The sequence below is a fragment of the Bufo gargarizans genome, chromosome 6 (genome assembly GCF_014858855.1).
Source record: "Bufo gargarizans isolate SCDJY-AF-19 chromosome 6, ASM1485885v1, whole genome shotgun sequence".
NCBI lineage: Eukaryota > Metazoa > Chordata > Amphibia > Anura > Bufonidae > Bufo > Bufo gargarizans.
The window spans coordinates 351,105,056-351,125,365 of NC_058085.1; the positions used below are offsets into that span (position 1 = coordinate 351,105,056).

Here is a 20,310-nt window from a genome sequence, read left to right on the forward strand (position 1 = left end):
AATATCACTAGTCTGCGGGGTACTTCAGCCATGGCTAGCTGGAGCAGCCTCCTGTGTGATACCATCTGCCAGTGGAGGCCACCCTTGTGGTCATAAGGTCACATATGGTGTTTAGAAGATGTTTGTTTGGTCTCTTTGTTATTGCAGCTTATGGTTTCCTGGGTTCCCGTGTCATGTCTGTTGTGTGCTGTGTCCTTTGTGTTGTTGTGGACAGCAGCACTTGCACGTGGGTTCCAGGTTGTGTGTCTGTAGCAGGTAAGTATGGTACTAGTCTCACTTACCTGTCATTGCCATATGTCTGTTCATGTTCCCCTTTCTATGTAGCTTAGCCAGTGAGACTCCTGTTCCTCTGTGTCTAGGAGGAACAGTTCGTCTTACCCTGCTCCTAGGCCAGGGCCACCCTGAGGGCTAGCAGGAATATCAGGTTATGGAGTATGAGCCCTCCTACCATCAGGGTTGGCTCATACGGATAGGAGACAGGGTCAGAATTTGGGATGTGTAGGAGGTGATCTGGAGGTGATCTGCTCCCTGATTCCTGTCCTGGCCTGGCATTGACCATCCGCCTTCTGATACCGCACGGCTGAGGGTTTTCCCCATCCTCAGCCGTGACATATTGTTCTTTGTGCATATTTATCATATTTATTTCCATTTGTGTGAGATATTTTAATTGATATTTTAATTGATATATTAAATAATATGTTACTCTAATTGTAAGTGTGCCTGCTAATATTTTATATTTTATACAATTTTAAACTACAACCGCTCTTCTCTGCCCTTGCTGAAGAGTGAGTTGCCATAGGAACCCGGGTGTGTGAGCAGCCAGCAAAGTGACAAAATCTAGAGTGTGAGCTGAAAAATCAGGACATGATTTCTAAATTGCCACCACTCCCTCATTTTCAAGCCCACCTACACAAATCGGCTGCTAATGTTTTTATAAATGTATGTTTTAATGTAACTGTGAAGCACTTTGGGCAACAACATTGCAATTAAATGTGCTATATAAATAAATAAAAGTTGAAATGCATTTCTCACTCTATCAAGCTTGTCATGTGCACTTTTTAAATTTGATCAATCAATTGGTTAGTGTAATGTTTACTATCTTTACTCATTCCAAACACTTCACACAGTTACTCTGCCCACTCCATAAAGTTACTCTGCCCAGTCCAACCTTTCCACAGTTACTACAGCCACTCCAAATACACAACAGTTACTCAAGCCACTCCATGCAGTTACTCCACCCACTCCAGTTGTAGACTACTGGTGGAGGCAAGAACACTTCACACAACTTCCCCAGAAATTGAAGCTTTTCTAGTTATTATTAGTGTTGAGTGAAGTGAAGCATTCAAAGTAGAATTAAGTCTGAAGTTTATGAAAAAAATTGATTTGCAACGAATCCGAATTTCCTCACACTTGAAGAATCAGATTTTTCTAAAATGGCGGCTGCACGTGTTAAAAAGTGAAACTAAATTTAGAGGAGACAAGCCTGAGAATGCAAGATCACCCAAAATGCTGTGCAGCCAGCCAATCTGTAGATAGCCCTATAAAACCCTCATCCTGTGAGGTCTTCACCATTATCCTGTGAGCTAAGCATAGGTAGAGATATGGTAAGCACTCATGCGCTAGGCATAGTGTTGCTGAAATTGATAAATAGAAGAATATTGGAGAAGGGAGAGTGCAGGGAGACATTCTGCATCAGTTTTATTTAGTTATTCTTACATTTATTTATTCTTACATCAGCCTTTACCCCTTCAGGACCCTACTATTTTTCACCTTATAGACCAGGCTATTTTTTGCAAATCTGTCACTTTATGTGCTAATGACTTTAAAACGCTTTTACTTATCCAAGCCATTCTGAGACTGTTTTTTCGTCACATACTTTCTTCATGATAGTGGTAAATTTGAGTCAAAATATTTAATTTTTATTTATAAAAAATACCAAATTTACAAAAAATATGGTAAAATTTTAATGTCTGTGCGTTTAAAATAGATAGTGATACCTCCTAAAATAGTTCTTACTTTACATTTACCATATGGCTACTTTATGTTTGGATCATTTTGTAAATTACATTTTCATTTTTTTGGGATGTTAGAAGGCTTAGAGGTTTAGAAGCAAATCTTAATTTTTTAAGAACATTTCCAAAAAACAATTTTTAAGGATCAGTTCAGGTCTGAAGTCACTTTGTGGGGCTTACATAATAGAAACCACCCATAAATGTTCCCATTTTAGAAACTACACCCCTCAAGCTATTCAAAACTGATTTTACAAACTTTCTAGAACCTGAGGTCAGTTTGATTTTGCTTGTCAGTCTGTGTAGAAGCTCTGCTCCCTGGCTGTATGTAAAAGTCTGTGTGAGCCACCCTTATTTGTTATATTGTTTCCCTTGCTCTTTCTGTGTGTCCCCTCCGGCGTGTTTCTGTTTTCCCTCTCCCATCTGGTGTATGTTGTTATGGTGTGGGCCTTGTTTGGAGGTTATTGTGTTGTGGTGTGTTTCCTCTGAAAGGGGGTTGCTTTCACAGAGGGGTTTAAGCAAACATCTAGACAGTGCGTTTCCGGTCCATCTCGTCGTCGGCAGGTAAGTTCTAGTAACCTAATTTGTCTGTTGCCTTTTGCTACTTACCTGTCATTCGGCTGTGAACCCTGTCTAGTTGGTGGCCAGCTGCTGGGCTTCTGGAGACACCATGCATCCATTGTGTTGGATGAATGGGTGGTCTCTGCCCTGTCTTCAGGCTTAGGGCATAGCAGGGATACTTTGGGGTCATAGGTTGGTGAGCATGAGCCCCCTTACCTTCTAAAGCGGCTCATGCATTAAGAGTTTAGGGAGATCTTCAGGGTCGCGTTAGGAGGTTACCTGCTCCCTGTTCCCTGCTATCCAGTGTAGCAGCGACTGATATTGTACGGTGGGGGGTTTCCCGCACTCCCCGCCATGACATTTTCATCAATTTTTAATAACTTTTTTCCAGTAACAAAACAAGGGTAACAGCCAAATAAAACTCAATATTTATTGCCCTGATATATGGTTGTTAACCTCTGTACGGGCACATGGTAGAGCACAGAAGAAAAGGAGCGCCATGTCGTTTTTGGAGGGCAGATTTCACTAGGATAATTTTAAGTTGCCATGTCACATTTGAAGACCCCCTGATGCACCCTTAGAGTAGAAACTCCAAAAAAGTGACCCCATTTTGGAAAATACACCCCTCAAGGTATTTGGCAACCTTTTATGTGTTCCACAAGAATTAAAGGGAAATGTAGATGAAATTTCAGAATTTCACTTCTTTGACAGATTTTCCATTTTAATCAGCTAACAAAAAAGTCTTAGGCTACTTTCACACTTGCGCTTGATCGGATCCGTTCTGAACGGATCCGATCATATTAATGCAGACGGAGGCTCCGTTCAGTACGGATCCGTCTGCATTAATAACTTAGAAAAATTTCTAAGTCTGAAAGTAGCCTGAGCGGATCCGTTCAGACTTTCAATGTAAAGTCAATGGGGGACGGATCCGCTTGAAGATTGAGCCATATGGTGTCATCTTCAAGCGGATCCGTTCCCATTGACTTACATTGTAAGTCTGAACAGATCCGCTCGCCTCCGCACGGCCAGGCGGATCAGTCTGGCTGAACGCCGCCAGACTGATCCGCTCCATTCAGACTGCATCAGGGCTGGACGGAGGCGTTCGGGTCCGCTCGTGAGCTCCTTCAAATGGAGCTCACGAGCGGACCGACGAACGCAAGTGTGAAAGTAGCCTAAACAGCAAAATGTAATATTTATTACCCTAATTCTGTAATTTACAGAAACACCCCATTTGTGATTGTAAACTGCTGTACGGGCACACGGCAGGGTGCAGAAGGAAAGGAACACCATGTGGTTTTTGGAGGGCAGATTTCAGTGAGATAATTTTAAGTTGCAATGTCATATTTTAAGACCAGACCCCCTGATGCACCCCTAGAGTAGAAACTAAAAAAAAAACAAAAAACATGGAAACTACTAGATAAGGTGGCAGTTTTGGGGTACTATTTTAGGGTACATATTTATTTTTTGGTCGCTTTAGATTACACTTTTTGTGAGGTAAGGTAACAAAAATAGCTGTTTTGGCACCGTTTTTACTTTTTGTAAATCATGTGCTATTTTTATAGAGCAGGTTGCTTCGGTTAATGCCAAATATTTTGGTTGTTTGTTTCAGTATTATATAATAAAGCATATTTGAAAAAAAACATTTTTTTTTGTGTCTCCATATTCTGAAAGCCATAGTTAATTTTTATTTTTTGGGTGAGTGTTTTATGTAGGGGCTAACTTTTTTCAATATTAGATGACGATTTAATAGGTACTATTTTAGGGTGCATATGAATTTTTGATCTATTGGTATTACACTTTTTGTGATGTACGGTGACAAAAAATGTTTCTTTTACACATTTTTTCATTTCTTTTTGTTTATGTTGTTAGATCATGTTATATTTTTATACAGAAGGTTGTTACGGTCGCGACAATACCTAATATGTATACTTTTTTATTTATTTACGTTTTACACAATAAAAGCCTTTTTGAAAAAAAAACATGTTTTAGTGTCTCCATAATTTGAGAGCCATAGTTTATTTTTATTTTTTGGGTGATTGTATTAGCGGCTCATTTTTTGTGGGATTAGATGAAGGTTTAATTTTATTTTAGGGTGCGTATAACTTTTTGATCGCTTGGTATTACACTTTTTGTGATGTAAGGTGACAAGACAAAAAATTGCCTTTTTGAAACTTTATTTTCATTTTTTACAGTGCTCACCTGAGGGATTAGATCATTTTATAATTTAACAGACCTCGCTGTTATGCACACGGACATACCAAATATGTCAACTTTTTAATTTTTTCCACTTTTAACACAATAAAAGCATTTTTGAAACAAAAAATCATGTTTTAGTGTCTCCATATTCTGAGAGCCATATATATTTTTTTAATGTTTTATGTAGGGGCTCGTTTTTTGTGGGATGAGGTGATGGTTTGATTGGTACTATTTTGGGGGTATACACATTTTTTATGTTGGTGTTTTAGCACAGTTTTTATTTTATTTTTTCTACGACGTTCAGGGAGGGAGTGGATCATGTGATATTTTTATAGTGTCTATAATTCATTGGCTGTCAGCTTTTATGCTGACAGCCTGCCTGTGCGACCTAGCCTAAGGGCTGGATCTTACAGGGTTCCGTAGAAGGCATATGGAAGGCATCTGGCTTGCCTTCTCTGCCATCGGGTCCCCGCCACTACAATGTGGGGACCTGATGGAGACCATGGCATACGAAGTGTTAATACACTGGTCTTCAGCGATGCCGGCGTATGCAGCAGGGGCCTGGCTGTAAGTGACTTCCAGGTCCATGCCTTGGGGGTCCAGGTCTGAATGATGAGCATCCTCATCTTTTGCTGGTGGCTTTACTTCTTCCAAATTATTCTTCAAAGTCTTTATGTCCTCGAAAAGTCAGCAAGATGCAGAGAGAGGAGGAACATGATGTTCCTGATTACATATTCTCATTGATATTAGATGATATGGAAACGGAGTAAAGCAGATGGCTCAAGAAGGGCTCCCACCTGTAGGTCAGGTGAGTGCTGGGGTTGGAGAAGTGGGTATGCCAGCAAATTGTGCCCCCACCTAAGCAGCTAAACCCCATATCAGTGATAGACCCTTTTTAAAGGCGTGTGGCCATACCCTAAGGCCTTATGCACACGACCGTTAAGTTTTTTGCGATTAGCAAATAGCGGATCCGCAAAACACGGAAGCCACCTATGTGCATTCTGCAATTTGTGGAACAGACGGCCCATTGTAGAAATGCCTATTCTTGTCCGCAAAATGGGCAAGAATAGGACATGTTATATTTTTTTTGCGGGGCTACGTATCAGAGCAACGGATGCGGAAAGCACACGGAGTGCTGTCCGCATCTTTTGCGGCCCCATTAAAGTGAATGGGTCCGCAACTGAGCCGCAAAAACTGTGGCTCAGATGCGGACCAGAACAACGGTCGTGTGCATGAGGCCTAAGGCAGAGTGGCCTGGGTATACCTGATTTATAGGAATTTGTGACAAATAAATGCGTAACTAATCAAACTTCTTGTGGAACTTCGGCATAGATCCCGAATCAAATTTTTCTAAAATTCGCTCATCTCTTAGCCCTTTTCTTTGTACAGATGTCAGTCTCTGTGGAAATGTAAAGTAGCAGGTTTCCTGCTCACAGTGAGTCCCGTCAGATAGAATCCCTGATGGCTCATGTGTATGCCTTATCTCTGAATGCTTATAGAATTATTTAAATTAAATTCTAATCAGTTTGATAAGTTATTTATTCAGTTAGGTGATACTTTAGTATGAAAAATAGGACCTCACCTTTCCAGTGAAATTAGCACATATTGCGGGTTCATTTGAACCCCTCCTCATATAATAATATGAAAAAGATTCACGGCAAATAGAAGCTGTAAAATCCCCTTGTACTGGCTTTCCATATGTGTACCTAAAGATTAAAAGGAAATAATGAGAATAAATTTTAATAAGACAAAAAATTAGAAAAAAAAAAGTTAAGGCGTAAAAGGTATATAAATGATTGCGTATTTATTAGTGATGAGCGAGCACCAAAGTATTCGGGTGTTTGGCCCAAACACATTGCTATATTTGTGTGCTCGGCCGAGCATCCAAGTATAATGGAAGTCACTAGGAGACAGCCAGGCACCCCATGCTCGGAAGAGAGTGTCTGGTTCATAAAAAAAGGTTAGAAATTGATTTAAAAAAACTATCACAACTGTTTGGAAACAGCATTAAGAGAATAGCTGGATATATCTTAAGACTCCTATTATGTATGACATACAATAGACAACCACACAAAGGCTATATGCTGAAAGGCAGGTATGTGCAAGCCATCTATCTATCTATCTATCTATCTATCTATCTAGGAGACAGATAACACCCAGCACACCTTACAATAGCAGCCTTGTGCACGGTGAGATATTCCAAACCAACTCTCATCTGACTGAGAACCAGTAAAGCTCAAAATAATTTTGCATCTATTGGATGGCTTGGGTGGACCTGCACACCTAGATTAATATCATTAGGGCGACAAAAAAAAATAATCTGATTGTCCTAACATAATATTCAATAACCTTTCTATACAGTTTTCTCATGTAAAAACTAATTTGCATAAGCAGGGGGTTAAGGGAAAGACATGCAAATGAGCAGAATCTGCCTTGTTTCTCAGCAGTCATAAGACTATGAAAACCAATAGATGGCGTTATTGAGTTATGAACAGCACCCTCTATTGGTTTCACAGTCTTATGACAAGTCTAATATTCTACTAAATAGTGCCATAGTCTTCTGACAAGAATATTAGACTGAGGCCGAATGCACACGGGCGTTGTTCACGGCCGTCAGCGGTACGTGGAACCGTGGCCTGGATTTCTCCTGAGAGCAGGAGCGCACGGCGTCATTGGTTGCTATGACGCCGTGCGCTCCCTGCTGCTGCCACAGTACAGTAACACACTGGTATAGATCATGCCAGTGTGTTACTGTATTGCGGCGGCAGCAGGGAGCGCACAACGTCATAGCAACCAATGACGCAGTGCGCTCCTGCTCTCAGGAGAAATCCAGGCCGCGGTTCCACGGACCGCTGACGGCCGTGAACAACGGCCGTGTGCATTCGGCCTGAGTCTTATGACAAGCCTTTTGCATGGAAAATTCACGATAAAAATTTGCGATTAGAATATTCGCTATCTACACTAGGATGATATGGCACTGGGAAAGCTGGGTAATAACTCAGTGATAAAATCTGACACTGGGAAAGCTGGGTAATAACTCACAATCTAAACTGAGTTATTACCTAGCTTTTCCAGTGTCAGATATTATCACAGACTTACTACATAATTATTACATAATATTCGCTATATTGCTATATATTATATTTTTATTTATATTACGAATATTTAAAAAAATGAATATAGAGCAATATAGCGAAAATGATCTCAGCGAATAGTCTTGTCATAACAATATACAACTAATAGAGGGTGCTGTTCATGAGTCATGATTACAGCGCCCTCTCTTAGGCTACTTTCACTCTTGCGTTCAGAGACGGATCCGCTCATATAATGCAGACGGTGGCTCAGTTCAGAACGGATCCGTCTGCATTATATTGTTAAAAAATGTCTAAGTGTGAAAGTAGCCTGAACGGATCCGTCCAGACTTTGCATTGAAAGTCAATGGGGGACGGATCCGTTTGAAGATTGAGCCATATTGTGTCATCTTCAAACGGATCCGTCCCCATTGAATTACATTGTAAGTCTGGACGGATCTGCACGCCTCCGCACGGCCAGGCGGACACCCGAACGCTGCAAGCAGCGTTCGGGTGTCGGCCTGCTGAGCAGAGCGGAGGCTGAACGCTGCCAGACTGATGCATTCTGAGCGGATCCGCGTCCACTCAGAATGCATTAGTGCTGGACGGATGCGTTCGGGGCCGCTTGTGAGCCCCTTCGAACGGAGCTCACAAGCGGACACCCGAACACTAGTGTGAAAGTAGACTTTTTGCTGAGATCATATTCGTTATATTGCTCTATATTCGTTTTTTTATAATATTCGTAATATTCTATAAAACTAATATATAGCAATATAGCGAATATTATGTAATAAATATGTAGTAAGTCAGTGATAATATCTGACACTAGGAAAGCTGGGTAATAACTCAATGTAGATCATGAGTTATTATCCAGCTATCGCAGTGTCAGATTCTATCACTAAGTTATTACCCAGCTTTCAGTGTCAGATATCAACTTAGTGTAGATCGCGAATATTCTAATCGCAAATTTTATTGAGAATTTTCCATACAAAAGGCTACAATAATAAGCTTGTTATAAGACTCAGTCTAATATTCTTGTCAGAAGACTATGAAACCAATAGATGGTGCTATTGAGTTATTAACATCGCCCTCTATTGGTTTCATAGTATTAGTCTTCTGACAAGACTATTAAAATTGTCTTAAGATTGTGAAACCAATAGAGGGCGCTGTTCATAACTAAATAGCGCCATCTATTGGTTTTCATAGTCATGACAGCTGAAAAACAAGGCAGATTCTACTCATTTGCATATCTTTCCCATAAGCCTATGTTTATGCAAATTCGTTTTTACATGATAAAACTGTTATTGAATATTATGTTAAGACAATCAGAAAACTTTTTGTTGCCCTAATGATATTGATCTAGGTGTGCAGGTCCACCCAAGCCATCCAACAGATGCAAAATAACTTTGAGATTTACTGGTTCTCAATCAGATGAGAGCTTGTTGTTATCTGTCACATGGATAGAGTGGGCATGTACCTGGCTTTTGGTATATAGCCTTTTTGTGGTTGTCTATTGGATGTTGTATATAATAGGAGTGTAAGATACATCCAGCTATTCTCTTAATGCTGTTTCCAAACCATTTTGATTTCAAACCATTAATTTCTAACCTTTTTTTTATGAACCAGACACTCTCTACTCTTCCGAGCAGGGGGTGCCTTAGGTTCTCCCATTGACTTCCATTGTATTAAATTGTATTTGAGCACCTAAATTATTCGGCAGAGCACTTGGATCTGCTGAGCATAGCGATGTTCGAGCTGAACAGCAGTTTGGCCGAGCATGCTCACTCATCACTAGTGTTTATGAAAAATGGGAATTAGCATAAAAACTGCTGACTGTGTGACTGTGAAAAACTACTTTACGTTTTGAAGATGATTGAATAATATATTAGAAATTTTTTTAATTCAGCAATTTCTTTTGTGGTTCATATCCCTACTTTTATAATGCTCCAATTTTTTATAACAGTAAGACTGGGGGGGGGTTCTTTATTGGTTGGACTGCAGAACAAGCATGAACTGTCTGCCTTAAAGGCTATGGACACCTCTGGGGGCATTTTTTGGTATTCTACCGATGTTAGGCTAAAAATCATTTGTTCAATTGGTCTTTATAAAAAATTTCCAGCTGTTCTTCTACTACAGAGGCTAATTGAGAATTTATCAGGAGACATGATGCTCTTCTTTTGTGCACATCAAAAGTCGTGCAGCCATTGTTTCTCGCACCACAGGTGCAAATTAACTGACATAACACCTGTGAAGTAGTGACTTAAGAAATCATGCTAAAAAAATGAAAGTTGATTAGAAAAAATGTGGATCATTTTTTACTTACCCTCGTATATATCAGCTCATCAAGCTGATTAACCCCTTTCCATTCTGTGACATCACAGAGTGTTGCTACTTAATGCTCTGTGCTATAATAGTATGTCAAGGCAATATCATGGGCCGAGGAGCCGTGCTCCTGGATGCCGGCTGCATTATACAGCTGGCACCAAGTTCTCACTGTGCCTGGATAAGAAATAAGTTAGCTCCAATCCCAGTAGTTTAACCCCTGAGATGTCATGTCTGTGTTAGCCATGTCGTCTGAGAGATTAGACAGAGGAAGGGAGCTTCTTCTGTCCTCTCATCCGCACTGCATAATTGAAATTGAGGGGTGCTAAACACTTGGCATGGCAGCCAGGCGCCTTCTGAAGGAACTACATTGTAAAGTTTGTATTTATTCTAAATCCTGTTTGTGTTCCGGGGTCTGTATTCAGAGGTCTGCTTTGAGGTATGCATTTTTCTGATTGTGTATTTATTCAGGGATTCTTTATTCTGGGTCCTTATTTATTTAGAAGATCTGCTCTGTGGTCTGTACACATGTAAGGGGCTTGGCCTGTGGTCTGTAGTTTTTTTGGGAGTCCGTATTTATTTTAGGGGCTGTACTTATTTTGAGGTTTCGATTGATTTTAAGATAATATGGAGTACTTGATTTTAATTGAAAAGCAGAAACTGTTTTGGGCTATAACCTATGTAAATGGTTTAGATGATGTCCATGGCACCTTCTAGAATCTCAGAACCTGATGTCAGTGCGGTAAGTACAGTGTGTGTGTGTATGTATATGTTCTATATATTTGTGTAAGTGCTGTAAGTACATGTGTATACTGTATAAATGTGTGTATATTTGTGTATGTGATATATGTGTGTGTGTATATTCTTTATAGAGAATACTGAATTCATCTTCCCCCCCATAGAACTCAGCCCCCCTACCAGACCTATCCATTACAGTTTACATTACAGCACCATTCTTTCTCCAATCTCACAGGTCTACTCTCTGGGGATAACATTTGATTCTGCTCTGTCTTTCAAGCCACACATCCTAACCCTTACCACCACTTGGCTCTTTCAACTCAATAACATTTCTCATTTTCAACCCTGAGTCAACTAAAATGCTAGTGCACACCATTGTTATCACCCGCCTGGACTTCTGCAACATCCTCCTCTGTGGCATCCCATCTAACACTCACACATCTAAACTCCACTCTGCTGCCCTCGATTCTCTTCTGCCTTTCCCCTTTGACAGTCTCTTTACTGACTCCCCATTGCCCGGCAAATTCAGTTCAAAATACTAACAATGACATAGAAGGCAGTCCACAATCTGTCCCCTCCTTACATATCTGACCTCCTTTCTCACGTGCATTCCCCCATATTCTGGAAGTCAATACCCTGGCATGTCAAACTCCCCAACATCCAAACCAGGAAACCCACCTCTTCAGTAAAGCCTACTAAGCATGCTGCCATCACATGGAGCTACTGCACCACAAAAAGTATCCTTTGATCAAATAAAGCCAAAATTTAACAATTTATTTTACTCACTTGGCACAAACTTCAACTGGAAACGTTTCACTGTTATACAGAACATATTTAGGTAACTTGATATTGACCTCAAATTTTGGAAGTACTGAAAAGGACATAATAGATACAGATTAGAGATGGATAAACAAACACATGTTAGATATTAGTATTGAGCATATAGACATTTCCTCACCATATTCCTCTACACTGAAGGTATGAGATGTATCTTTCAGTTTAATGGTGTATTCTCCCAGTGTGGGCTCCAACGTCAGATCTAAGGAGAGCTCAGCAATTCCCTGATTGAGTTTCACATTCAACCATTGATTAATCCTATTTTTGTCTGGGTTCTAAAAGAAATAACCTCAGTTGAGCAAAGCTTGTATTATAATCTTCTAAAAAGCTAAGTAAAAATTCACAAACTAAAGCACACATTCAAAAGGGGGTGATATGGATGTCTCTGTATGTTATTATTATTATTACTTTATTTTATTTTATTTATTTTCTTACCTGTACTTCAACCACCGGGATCTAAGAAAAAAAACACACACATTTTTTAGATTATTCTCAGGTTCTTAAAGGTAATATCATACTCTGCCCATTTTGAAATAAGAAATGATGTTGAAATTAAAACTTTGATTGGATTTAATAATCTACCACAAATATAACTTATGGTTCTAGGGTACAGCAGTGCAATGCAATGAAACATGGCATGATTTTTTTCATGGCATATTAATATAAACTACCACATAAAATCTGAGACATTTTATTTTTCTTAACTGCTATTAGTTTTGCTTTAAACTTACCAAAATAGTTTCTGGTTTGAAATCTTCATTAAGGGACAGAATCCTGAATTTTACTGTTCCAAAAAAAGAATAAAACAAAGTCACTGGAAAATTCTTTAAAACATTAGAATTTTTTCTACAATGAATATAGGCAAGTAAGGATGCTACAATATAAATAAAATATGGGGGACATTTATCATTTGCATTTGTTTTTGTGTTAGCTTTAGGACTGCTTTGGTTTGTGTGCATGCCCCAAATTTATGAAATGGTGCACCTTAATAATATATTTGGGATCAGTGCAATGTGATCTACACCTATATATGTTACAGGTGGTTGCCTGGCATGGAGTTGCAAATTTTATGTGGCGTCACAGTGTGCTCTGTATAGAGCAGGAGTTTTAAAGAGGAGAAAGCAGCTGTTGACTGGGGGAAAATTCAAGCACTCTTCAGAATTGCAATTGACATTGCTTGGGCTGTGAATTTTGTCTATACAAGAGGACGCTGCATACATAGGACTTATTTTTCCTCTCCATTGCCACCAATGCTGGTAGGTGTCTAATTAGCTTGTTTATGTGGGAAATATCCTGTGTCTACTACAAAAAACTGTACCTATACCTGTGATTACTAACACACAGTAGTGTAGGGAGCAGCAGTCGGGCATGCTAGTTGGATTCTAAACATTGATAGTTAGCGCAGTCATTATGCAGACTTTATCCTTGGAATTTGTTATTGAGCCAGTTGGTGGTTCTGACTCGTGCACTGCTGCACTACCTTTTGTGATCGTGCCAATGATTTTATTAGTGAACGTCACAACTTATTCAAGATCTTTCTTTATTTTGTTCTTACCAACTTGTCCTGGTTTGTACACGGCTTTGTCTGTCTGGACTATAATTCTGGATAGCTGCTTCTTTACTAGAACTTTACTACTGTTGGTATGGGATTCCCCTGAACTTTTAAGAGAGAGAGTTATCGTACCGACTGCCTCATTTTCTTCAGGATTGGGAACCTACCAAAAGAAAATAGATATTGTAATTTATGTTGCAGGGTAAAGATAACTCATAGACAAATGAATTGTACCTTAAATGAATGCATAAAAACTGCTAACCAAGGTTATCTAGCATCTTTGTAAAATATATTCTTTTGCCGTTTTTACTGTAAAGGGATTGATTGTCTCGAGAAGACAAGCCTTTTCCATATACACTAGGATCTATGTGCATCATAAAGGAGGTTGAGGGTTTGGTATGGTAGTGCCCCTACATGAATAAGATTGTAGAGCCACTATTGCAAATTTGATAAACATCAGATATTAATAAGTGCATTCAAATGTAACTGTGACTGAACATTAAAGGTTAAAACACTGGAACGAGTTTACATAGCCAGGATTGGCTCTCCTATAGGCATTGTCCATTGAAAGGTAAAAAAAATTAGAGCTCTGAAGTTATTATGCAAATTTGTAAAGGACCCTGATTAAAAATTGTCTATTCTTCTGTCATTTCTGTCATGTCCCATGTCTTCATAGTTTTGAAGAATGTGTATGCTGTTTAGTTTTGTCCTTGCAATCTCCCTGCAGCCAGGCTCTGATGTAATGATCTCCTCCCTTCTCTCTATTGTGACATAATTACAATGATTCATTCTGAAATAAACCTCATTTGGATTCTCCATACATATATTTTAGTGGAGTTGAACATTGTCTTAAAGATGATTGAGGAGTATGTAGCACAGGACAACTATAGACATATTGTGTCTTGAACACATTGTGTAAACGCTGACTAATTGTTGAGTGAGAACAATTCCATCCCTGTTGTTTGCAGACCAGAAGTCCTCTAGTTCTTCTAGTACTCAACACAAAAGAAACTGCTCTACCTGCTCCTGTGTCGAGACACCATGAGCAAAGGATATGGCTTTCTTCCCTGGGTTTCAAACCACACTTCTATGGCCCTACCTCTACAGTCATGACACTCTCCCCACCATTCTCACCCCCACCATCTAGATGCTGAATTTTAACATACCATCATGAAGCTGTAGACATGCATTTTGTATTACATACTTGCCAATTTTCCAGGAAACTCTGGAAAAAAGAGGTTCTCCCAGGTGTTGGGAAACCCTCCCAACATCTCTCGGAGAGCTGCCCTATTTGCTTGAGGCATCAGGACTTAGATCATTAGATGCATTCCTGGTGCCCAAAAACACACTGAGGAGAACAGGATAGTAACACTAAAAGGGGTGGGTCCTAAAGGGAAAGAGGGCATGGCTGAAGGGTTGCATCACTAGGGCGATAGACATCCCATAAAATGGGATGTGTGGAGGGAACGTGGCCATTAACTGAAAAATTTCCAGCAGCTCCCTGCTCACCTCTCCCCTCCTGCATAAGTGGCTCAAAAAGTTGTCAAGTATGGAAAGCAGTAAATGCACATCACTTTGTGAGGGGAGATGAAGTATTGTCCTGCTCTGTGACAGCCGAGCTCTATTGATGCCAAGAAAGATTGTATACAGAGCAGATTTGCTCTTTGGGACATTGCATATTCCCTGATGTCTCCCATACATCCAGGGGTGGAGACAGCTCTGAACTGTACACCGCCTCACTGTGGGCATCGATTGAGAAATGCTGGCACAGAACAGGACAATACCTCATCCCCTCCTCACACAGAAATTTTCTTGTCCATACCCCCTGAGCAAAGGGTACCTCAAAATTGTGATTTCGGGGTTTCATAAGTAGTGATGAGCGGCATGGGTCACATTCGAATTTGCGATACTTTGCGAATATTTCGTAGAATATTCGTTAAATATTTGCGAATTTCAAATATTCGTTAGGAGTAGTGTTGATTGCGAATTTTCGTAATGCGAATTTCCATAATGATAATCAAAGAGATCGTGTAAACTCAGATCCGATGGTATATTCTAACCCCCAGGCGTTCCCATGGTGACGAGTACGCTTGCCAAAGTCAAACAACTGTACAGATTTTTTTAAAAGACCAATATTCTAGAAAACTAATATATTCATTTTTAGAATATTCGTAATATTCAAAAACAAGAACATATAGCAATATAGCGAATATTCGAAAAAACTAAAACAAATATAGAGCTAATATAGTGCTATAATTTTCTTTGTCTAAAAGCTGTAATTTTTTTTTCTCATCTGAAGTTCAGATTGGAAAAAAAATTACAACTATTAAAAATAAAACATTATAGCACTACATTAGCTAAATTGTTCTACATTCGCTTGTTTTTCGAATATTCACTTTATATTCTTGTTTTTTCCATCTGAAGTCATGATTTCTCCCTGCTTAAGCAAGGAGGAATCATGACTTCAGATGGAAAAAAAGACGAATATTCAAAAAAATGAATATATTCGATATAGTGCTATATATTTGTTTTTCGAATATTCGTAATATTCTAAAACAAGAATATATAGCGAATAATCGAAAAAAAAACTAATGTAGAACAATTTAGCTAATATAGTGCTATGAACTTCAGATAATGAAAAAATTACAACTATTAGACAAAGAAGATTATAGCACTATATTAGCTAAATTGCTTTATATTCCTTTTTTTTGGAATATTCGCTATATTGCTATATATTCTTGTTTTTGAATATTCTTTTTTTTTTTAAATCTGTACAGTTGTTTCACTTTGGTATACTGCTCCTCGACAAGAGTCCCCGTCACCATGGGAATACCTTCAGGTTAGAATAAACCATTGGATCTGAGTTTTCACAATCTCATTGATTCTCATTACAAAAATTTGCAATACAAAAATTTGCATTACGAAAATTCGCAATCAACACCACTCCTAAAGTCAAACATATTGCAGCCTTCTCATTGGCCCACAAGCTAGAAGTAGGGAGGGAACATTTGTACTGATTAAAAAAAAAATTGTGAATATTCGAAATTACGAATATATATCAGTATATTCTAAATATTCCCAAATTCTCAAAGTGCTGATATTTGCGATAAAAATTTGCAATTTGAATATTCATGATCAACACTATTCATAAGCTGTAAGCCATAATCATCCAAATTATAACAAATAAAGGCTTGAAATATCTTGCTTTGAATGTAATGAGTCTATCTCATATGTTAGTTCATTACTGAAATACCGTAAATGAATTTTGCACGATATTCTAATTTTTCGAGTTTCACCTGTATATACGTAGCTGGTGGGGGAGGGGGGGTCAAGTCAGTGTGTGTATTGGGGCTGAGAAAGAAGAGAGGAGGAAGTTAATGGAGGAGGTAGAAATTTGTTTTTCCACCGAAATAATGCACAAAAGATTTTACCACATATAACTGCAGCTCTGAACGCTACAATAAATTTGTTTTTCCACCAAAATAATTCACAAAAGGTTTTAACACATATAAGTGCAGCGCTTAACGCTGGATACTATTTTTTTTTCCACCGAACTAAGTCACAAAAGATTTTACCACATATTACTGCAGCACTGAACTTTGCATGAAATTTGTTTTTCCACCGAAAAAAGTCACAAAAGATTTTACCGCATTTAAGTGCAGCGCTTAACGTTGAATACAATTTTTTTTCCCACCGAAAAAAATAAAAAAATAATTACTGCATAAAAGTGCAGCGCTTAACGCTGAATACATTTTTTGTCCCACCGAAATACAAACCGGATTCCAAAAAAGTTGGGACACTATACAAATCGTGAATAAAAACTGAATGCAATGATGTGGAGATGCCAACTTCTAATATTTTATTCAGAATAGAACATAAATCACGGAACAAAAGTTTAAACTGAGAAAATGTACCATTTTAAGGGAAAAATATGTTGAATCAGAATTTCATGGTGTCAACAAATCCCCAAAAAGTTGGGACAAGGCCATTTTCACCACTGTGTGGCATCTCCCCTTCTTCTTACAACACTCAACAGACGTCTGGGGATCAAGGAGACCAGTTTCTCAAGTTTAGAAATAGGAATGCTCTCCCATTCTTGTCTAATACAGGCCTCTAACTGTTCAATCGTCTTGGGCCTTCTTTGTTGCACCTTCCTCTTTATGATGCGCCAAATGTTCTCTATAGGTGAAAGATCTGGACTGCAGACTGGCCATTTCAGTTCCCGGATCCTTCTCCTACGCAGCCATGATGTTGTGATTGATGCAGAATGTGGTCTGGCATTATCTTGTTGAAAAATGCAGGGTCTTCCCTGAAAGAGATGACCTCTGGATGGGAGTATATGTTGTGCTAGAACCTAAATATATTTTTCTGCATTGATGGTGCCTTTCCAGACATGCAAGCTGCCCATGCCACACGCACTCATGCAACCCCATACCATCAGAGATGCAGGCTTCTGAACTGAGCGTTGATAACAACTTGGGTTGTCCTTGTCCTCTTTGGTCCGGATGACATGGCGTCCCAGATTTCCAAAAAGAACTTTGAATCGTGACTCATCTGACCACAGAACAGTCTTCCATTTTGCCACACTCCATTTTAAATGATCCCTGGCCCAGTGAAAACGCCTGAGCTTGTGGATCTTGCTTAGAAATGGCTTCTTCTTTGCACTGTAGAGTTTCAGCTGGCAACGGCGGATGGCACGGTGGATTGTGTTCACTGACAATGGTTTCTGGAAGTATTCCTAAGCCCATTCTATGATTTCCTTTACAGTAGCATTCCTGTTTGTGGTGCAGTGTCGTTTAAGGGCCCGGAGATCACGGGCATCTAGTATGGTTTTACGGCCTTGACCCTTACGCACAGAGATTGTTCCAGATTCTCTGAATCTTCGGATGATGTTATGCACAGTTGATGATGATAGATGCAAAGTCTTTGCAATTTTTCGCTGGGTAACACCTTTCTGATATTGCTCCACTATCTTTCTGCGCAACATTGTGGGAATTGGTGATCCTCTAACCATCTTGGCTTCTGAGAGACACTGCCACTCTGAGAAGCTCTTTTTATACCCAATCATGTTGCCAATTGAACTAATTAGTGTTAATTAGTCTTCCAGCTCTTCGTTATGCTCAAATTTACTTTTTCCAGCCTCTCATTGCTACTTGTCCCAACTTTTTGGGGATTTGTTGACACCGTAAAAAATTTGAATCAACGTATTTTTCCTTTAAAATGATACATTTACTTGGATTAAACGTTTGATCTGTCATCTGCGTTCTATTACAAATAAAATATTGACATTTGCCATCACATCATTGCATTCATTTTTTTTTCACAATTTGTTTAGTGTCCCAACTTTTTGGGAATCCGGTTTGTAAGTCACAAAAGATTTTACTGCTTATAAGTGCAGCGCTGAACGCTGAATGAAATTTGTTTTTCCACCGAAATAATTCACAAAAGATTTTAACGCATATAAGTGCAGCCCTGAACACTGAATAAAATGTCTTTTTCCACCAAAATACTTCAATGAAGATTTTACCACATTTAACGGAGCACGGAGATGGAAAGGGTCTTCAGATTCCCCTCGCACTATATGGACGTCTCAGAAATGAACAGCTGCTCCTGACAGCAGTTCCTGGGAAGGTCATGGAGCGTTCCGGTGAACACCTGCTAGTTCCCGGGCAGGTAGGCTGCTGTGAAGCAGGTGCTCTACTCTGGGCACATTTGGCTCCTGACCTCCCACTGCTGCCACCCTGCTGAATCCCAGCCATGCTTTCAACACATCTAACCTCCAACTTGAACTGAGAATGTATTTTTCTGTTTGTACTGAATTAGGATAGGCCACTAAACGCTTTCAACACATCTAACCGCCGTCAACGTGAACTGAGAATGCATTTTTCTGTTCTGTTTGGACTAAAATAGGCCACTAAACGCTTTCAACACATATAACCGCCGCCGACGTGAACTGAGAATGTATATTTCTGTCTGTACTGAAATAGGCCACTAAATGCTTTCAACACATATAACCGCTGCTGACGTGAACTGAGAATGCATTTTTCTGTTTGTACTGAAATAGGCTACTAAACGCTTTCAACACATATAACCGCTCCTGAAATACAAAAAAACATATATAAACGCCGAACTGACTGACTGCTACAGCTGCTACTTCCACGAACCCCTGCACCACTACTTCCCAGGCAGGTAGGCTGCTGCGAAGCAGGTGCTCTACCCTGGGCACCTTTGGCTCTCGACCTCCCACTGCTGCCATCCTGCTGACTCCCAGCCATGCTTCCAACACATATAACCGCCGACGTGAACTGAGAATATATTATTCCTTTTGTAATGAAATATGCCAATAAATGTTTTCACCAGAAATAAATGCACCAGTGAAGTGCATATATATTTTTCTTTCTTTACTTAAATAGGCCACTGAACGCTTTTGCCACAAATAAGTGGTGCACCAGTGAAATGCGTATATATATTTTTCTTTTTTTACTGCAGAAATAACTGCAGAAGTGAACTGAGCATATATTTTTCTTGTTGGACTGAAATAGGCCACTATATACTTTCACCAGAATTAACTGCAGAAATGCACTGGGAATAAAGTTGTATTTTTTTACTGTAATAAGCCCTATACACTTTCACCAGAAATAACTGCAACAGTGCAGTGCGTATATATTTTTCTTATTTCACTAAAATACGCCCCTATTCGCTTTCACCAGAATTAACTGCAGAAATGCACTGAGAATATATTTTTTATTGTTTTTACTGTAAAACGCCCCTATACGCTTTCACCAGAAATAATTGCAACAGTGCAATGCATATTTTTTTTTCTTATTTAACTGAAATACACCCCTATACGCTTTGACCAGAAATAACTGCAACAGTGCAGTGCATATATATTTTATTTATTTTACTGAAATACGCCCCTATACCCTTTTACCAGAAATAACTGCTACAGTGCAGTGCATGCATTTTTTTCTTATTTTACTGAAATACGCCCCTATACGCTTTGACCAGAAATAACTGCTACAGT

At 39.2% G+C, this 20,310-nt stretch overlaps 1 protein-coding gene across 3 annotated transcripts in view; it reads right to left on the reverse strand.

Moving 5' to 3' along the window:
* The window catches only part of LOC122942295 (alpha-2-macroglobulin-like), a 186,263-nt gene that overhangs the window by 145,921 nt on the left and 20,032 nt on the right, over positions 1-20,310 (reverse strand). For all 3 annotated transcript variants that reach the window (XM_044299830.1, XM_044299829.1, XM_044299828.1), the window contains exons 3-8: positions 13,290-13,449; positions 12,466-12,518; positions 12,170-12,190; positions 11,856-12,009; positions 11,684-11,768; positions 6,349-6,472 (exon numbers count right to left, since the gene is read on the reverse strand). In XM_044299830.1, the coding sequence (XP_044155765.1) occupies positions 6,349-6,472; positions 11,684-11,768; positions 11,856-12,009; positions 12,170-12,190; positions 12,466-12,518; positions 13,290-13,449 (597 nt within the window). The remainder of the gene's footprint in view (positions 1-6,348; positions 6,473-11,683; positions 11,769-11,855; positions 12,010-12,169; positions 12,191-12,465; positions 12,519-13,289; positions 13,450-20,310) is intronic.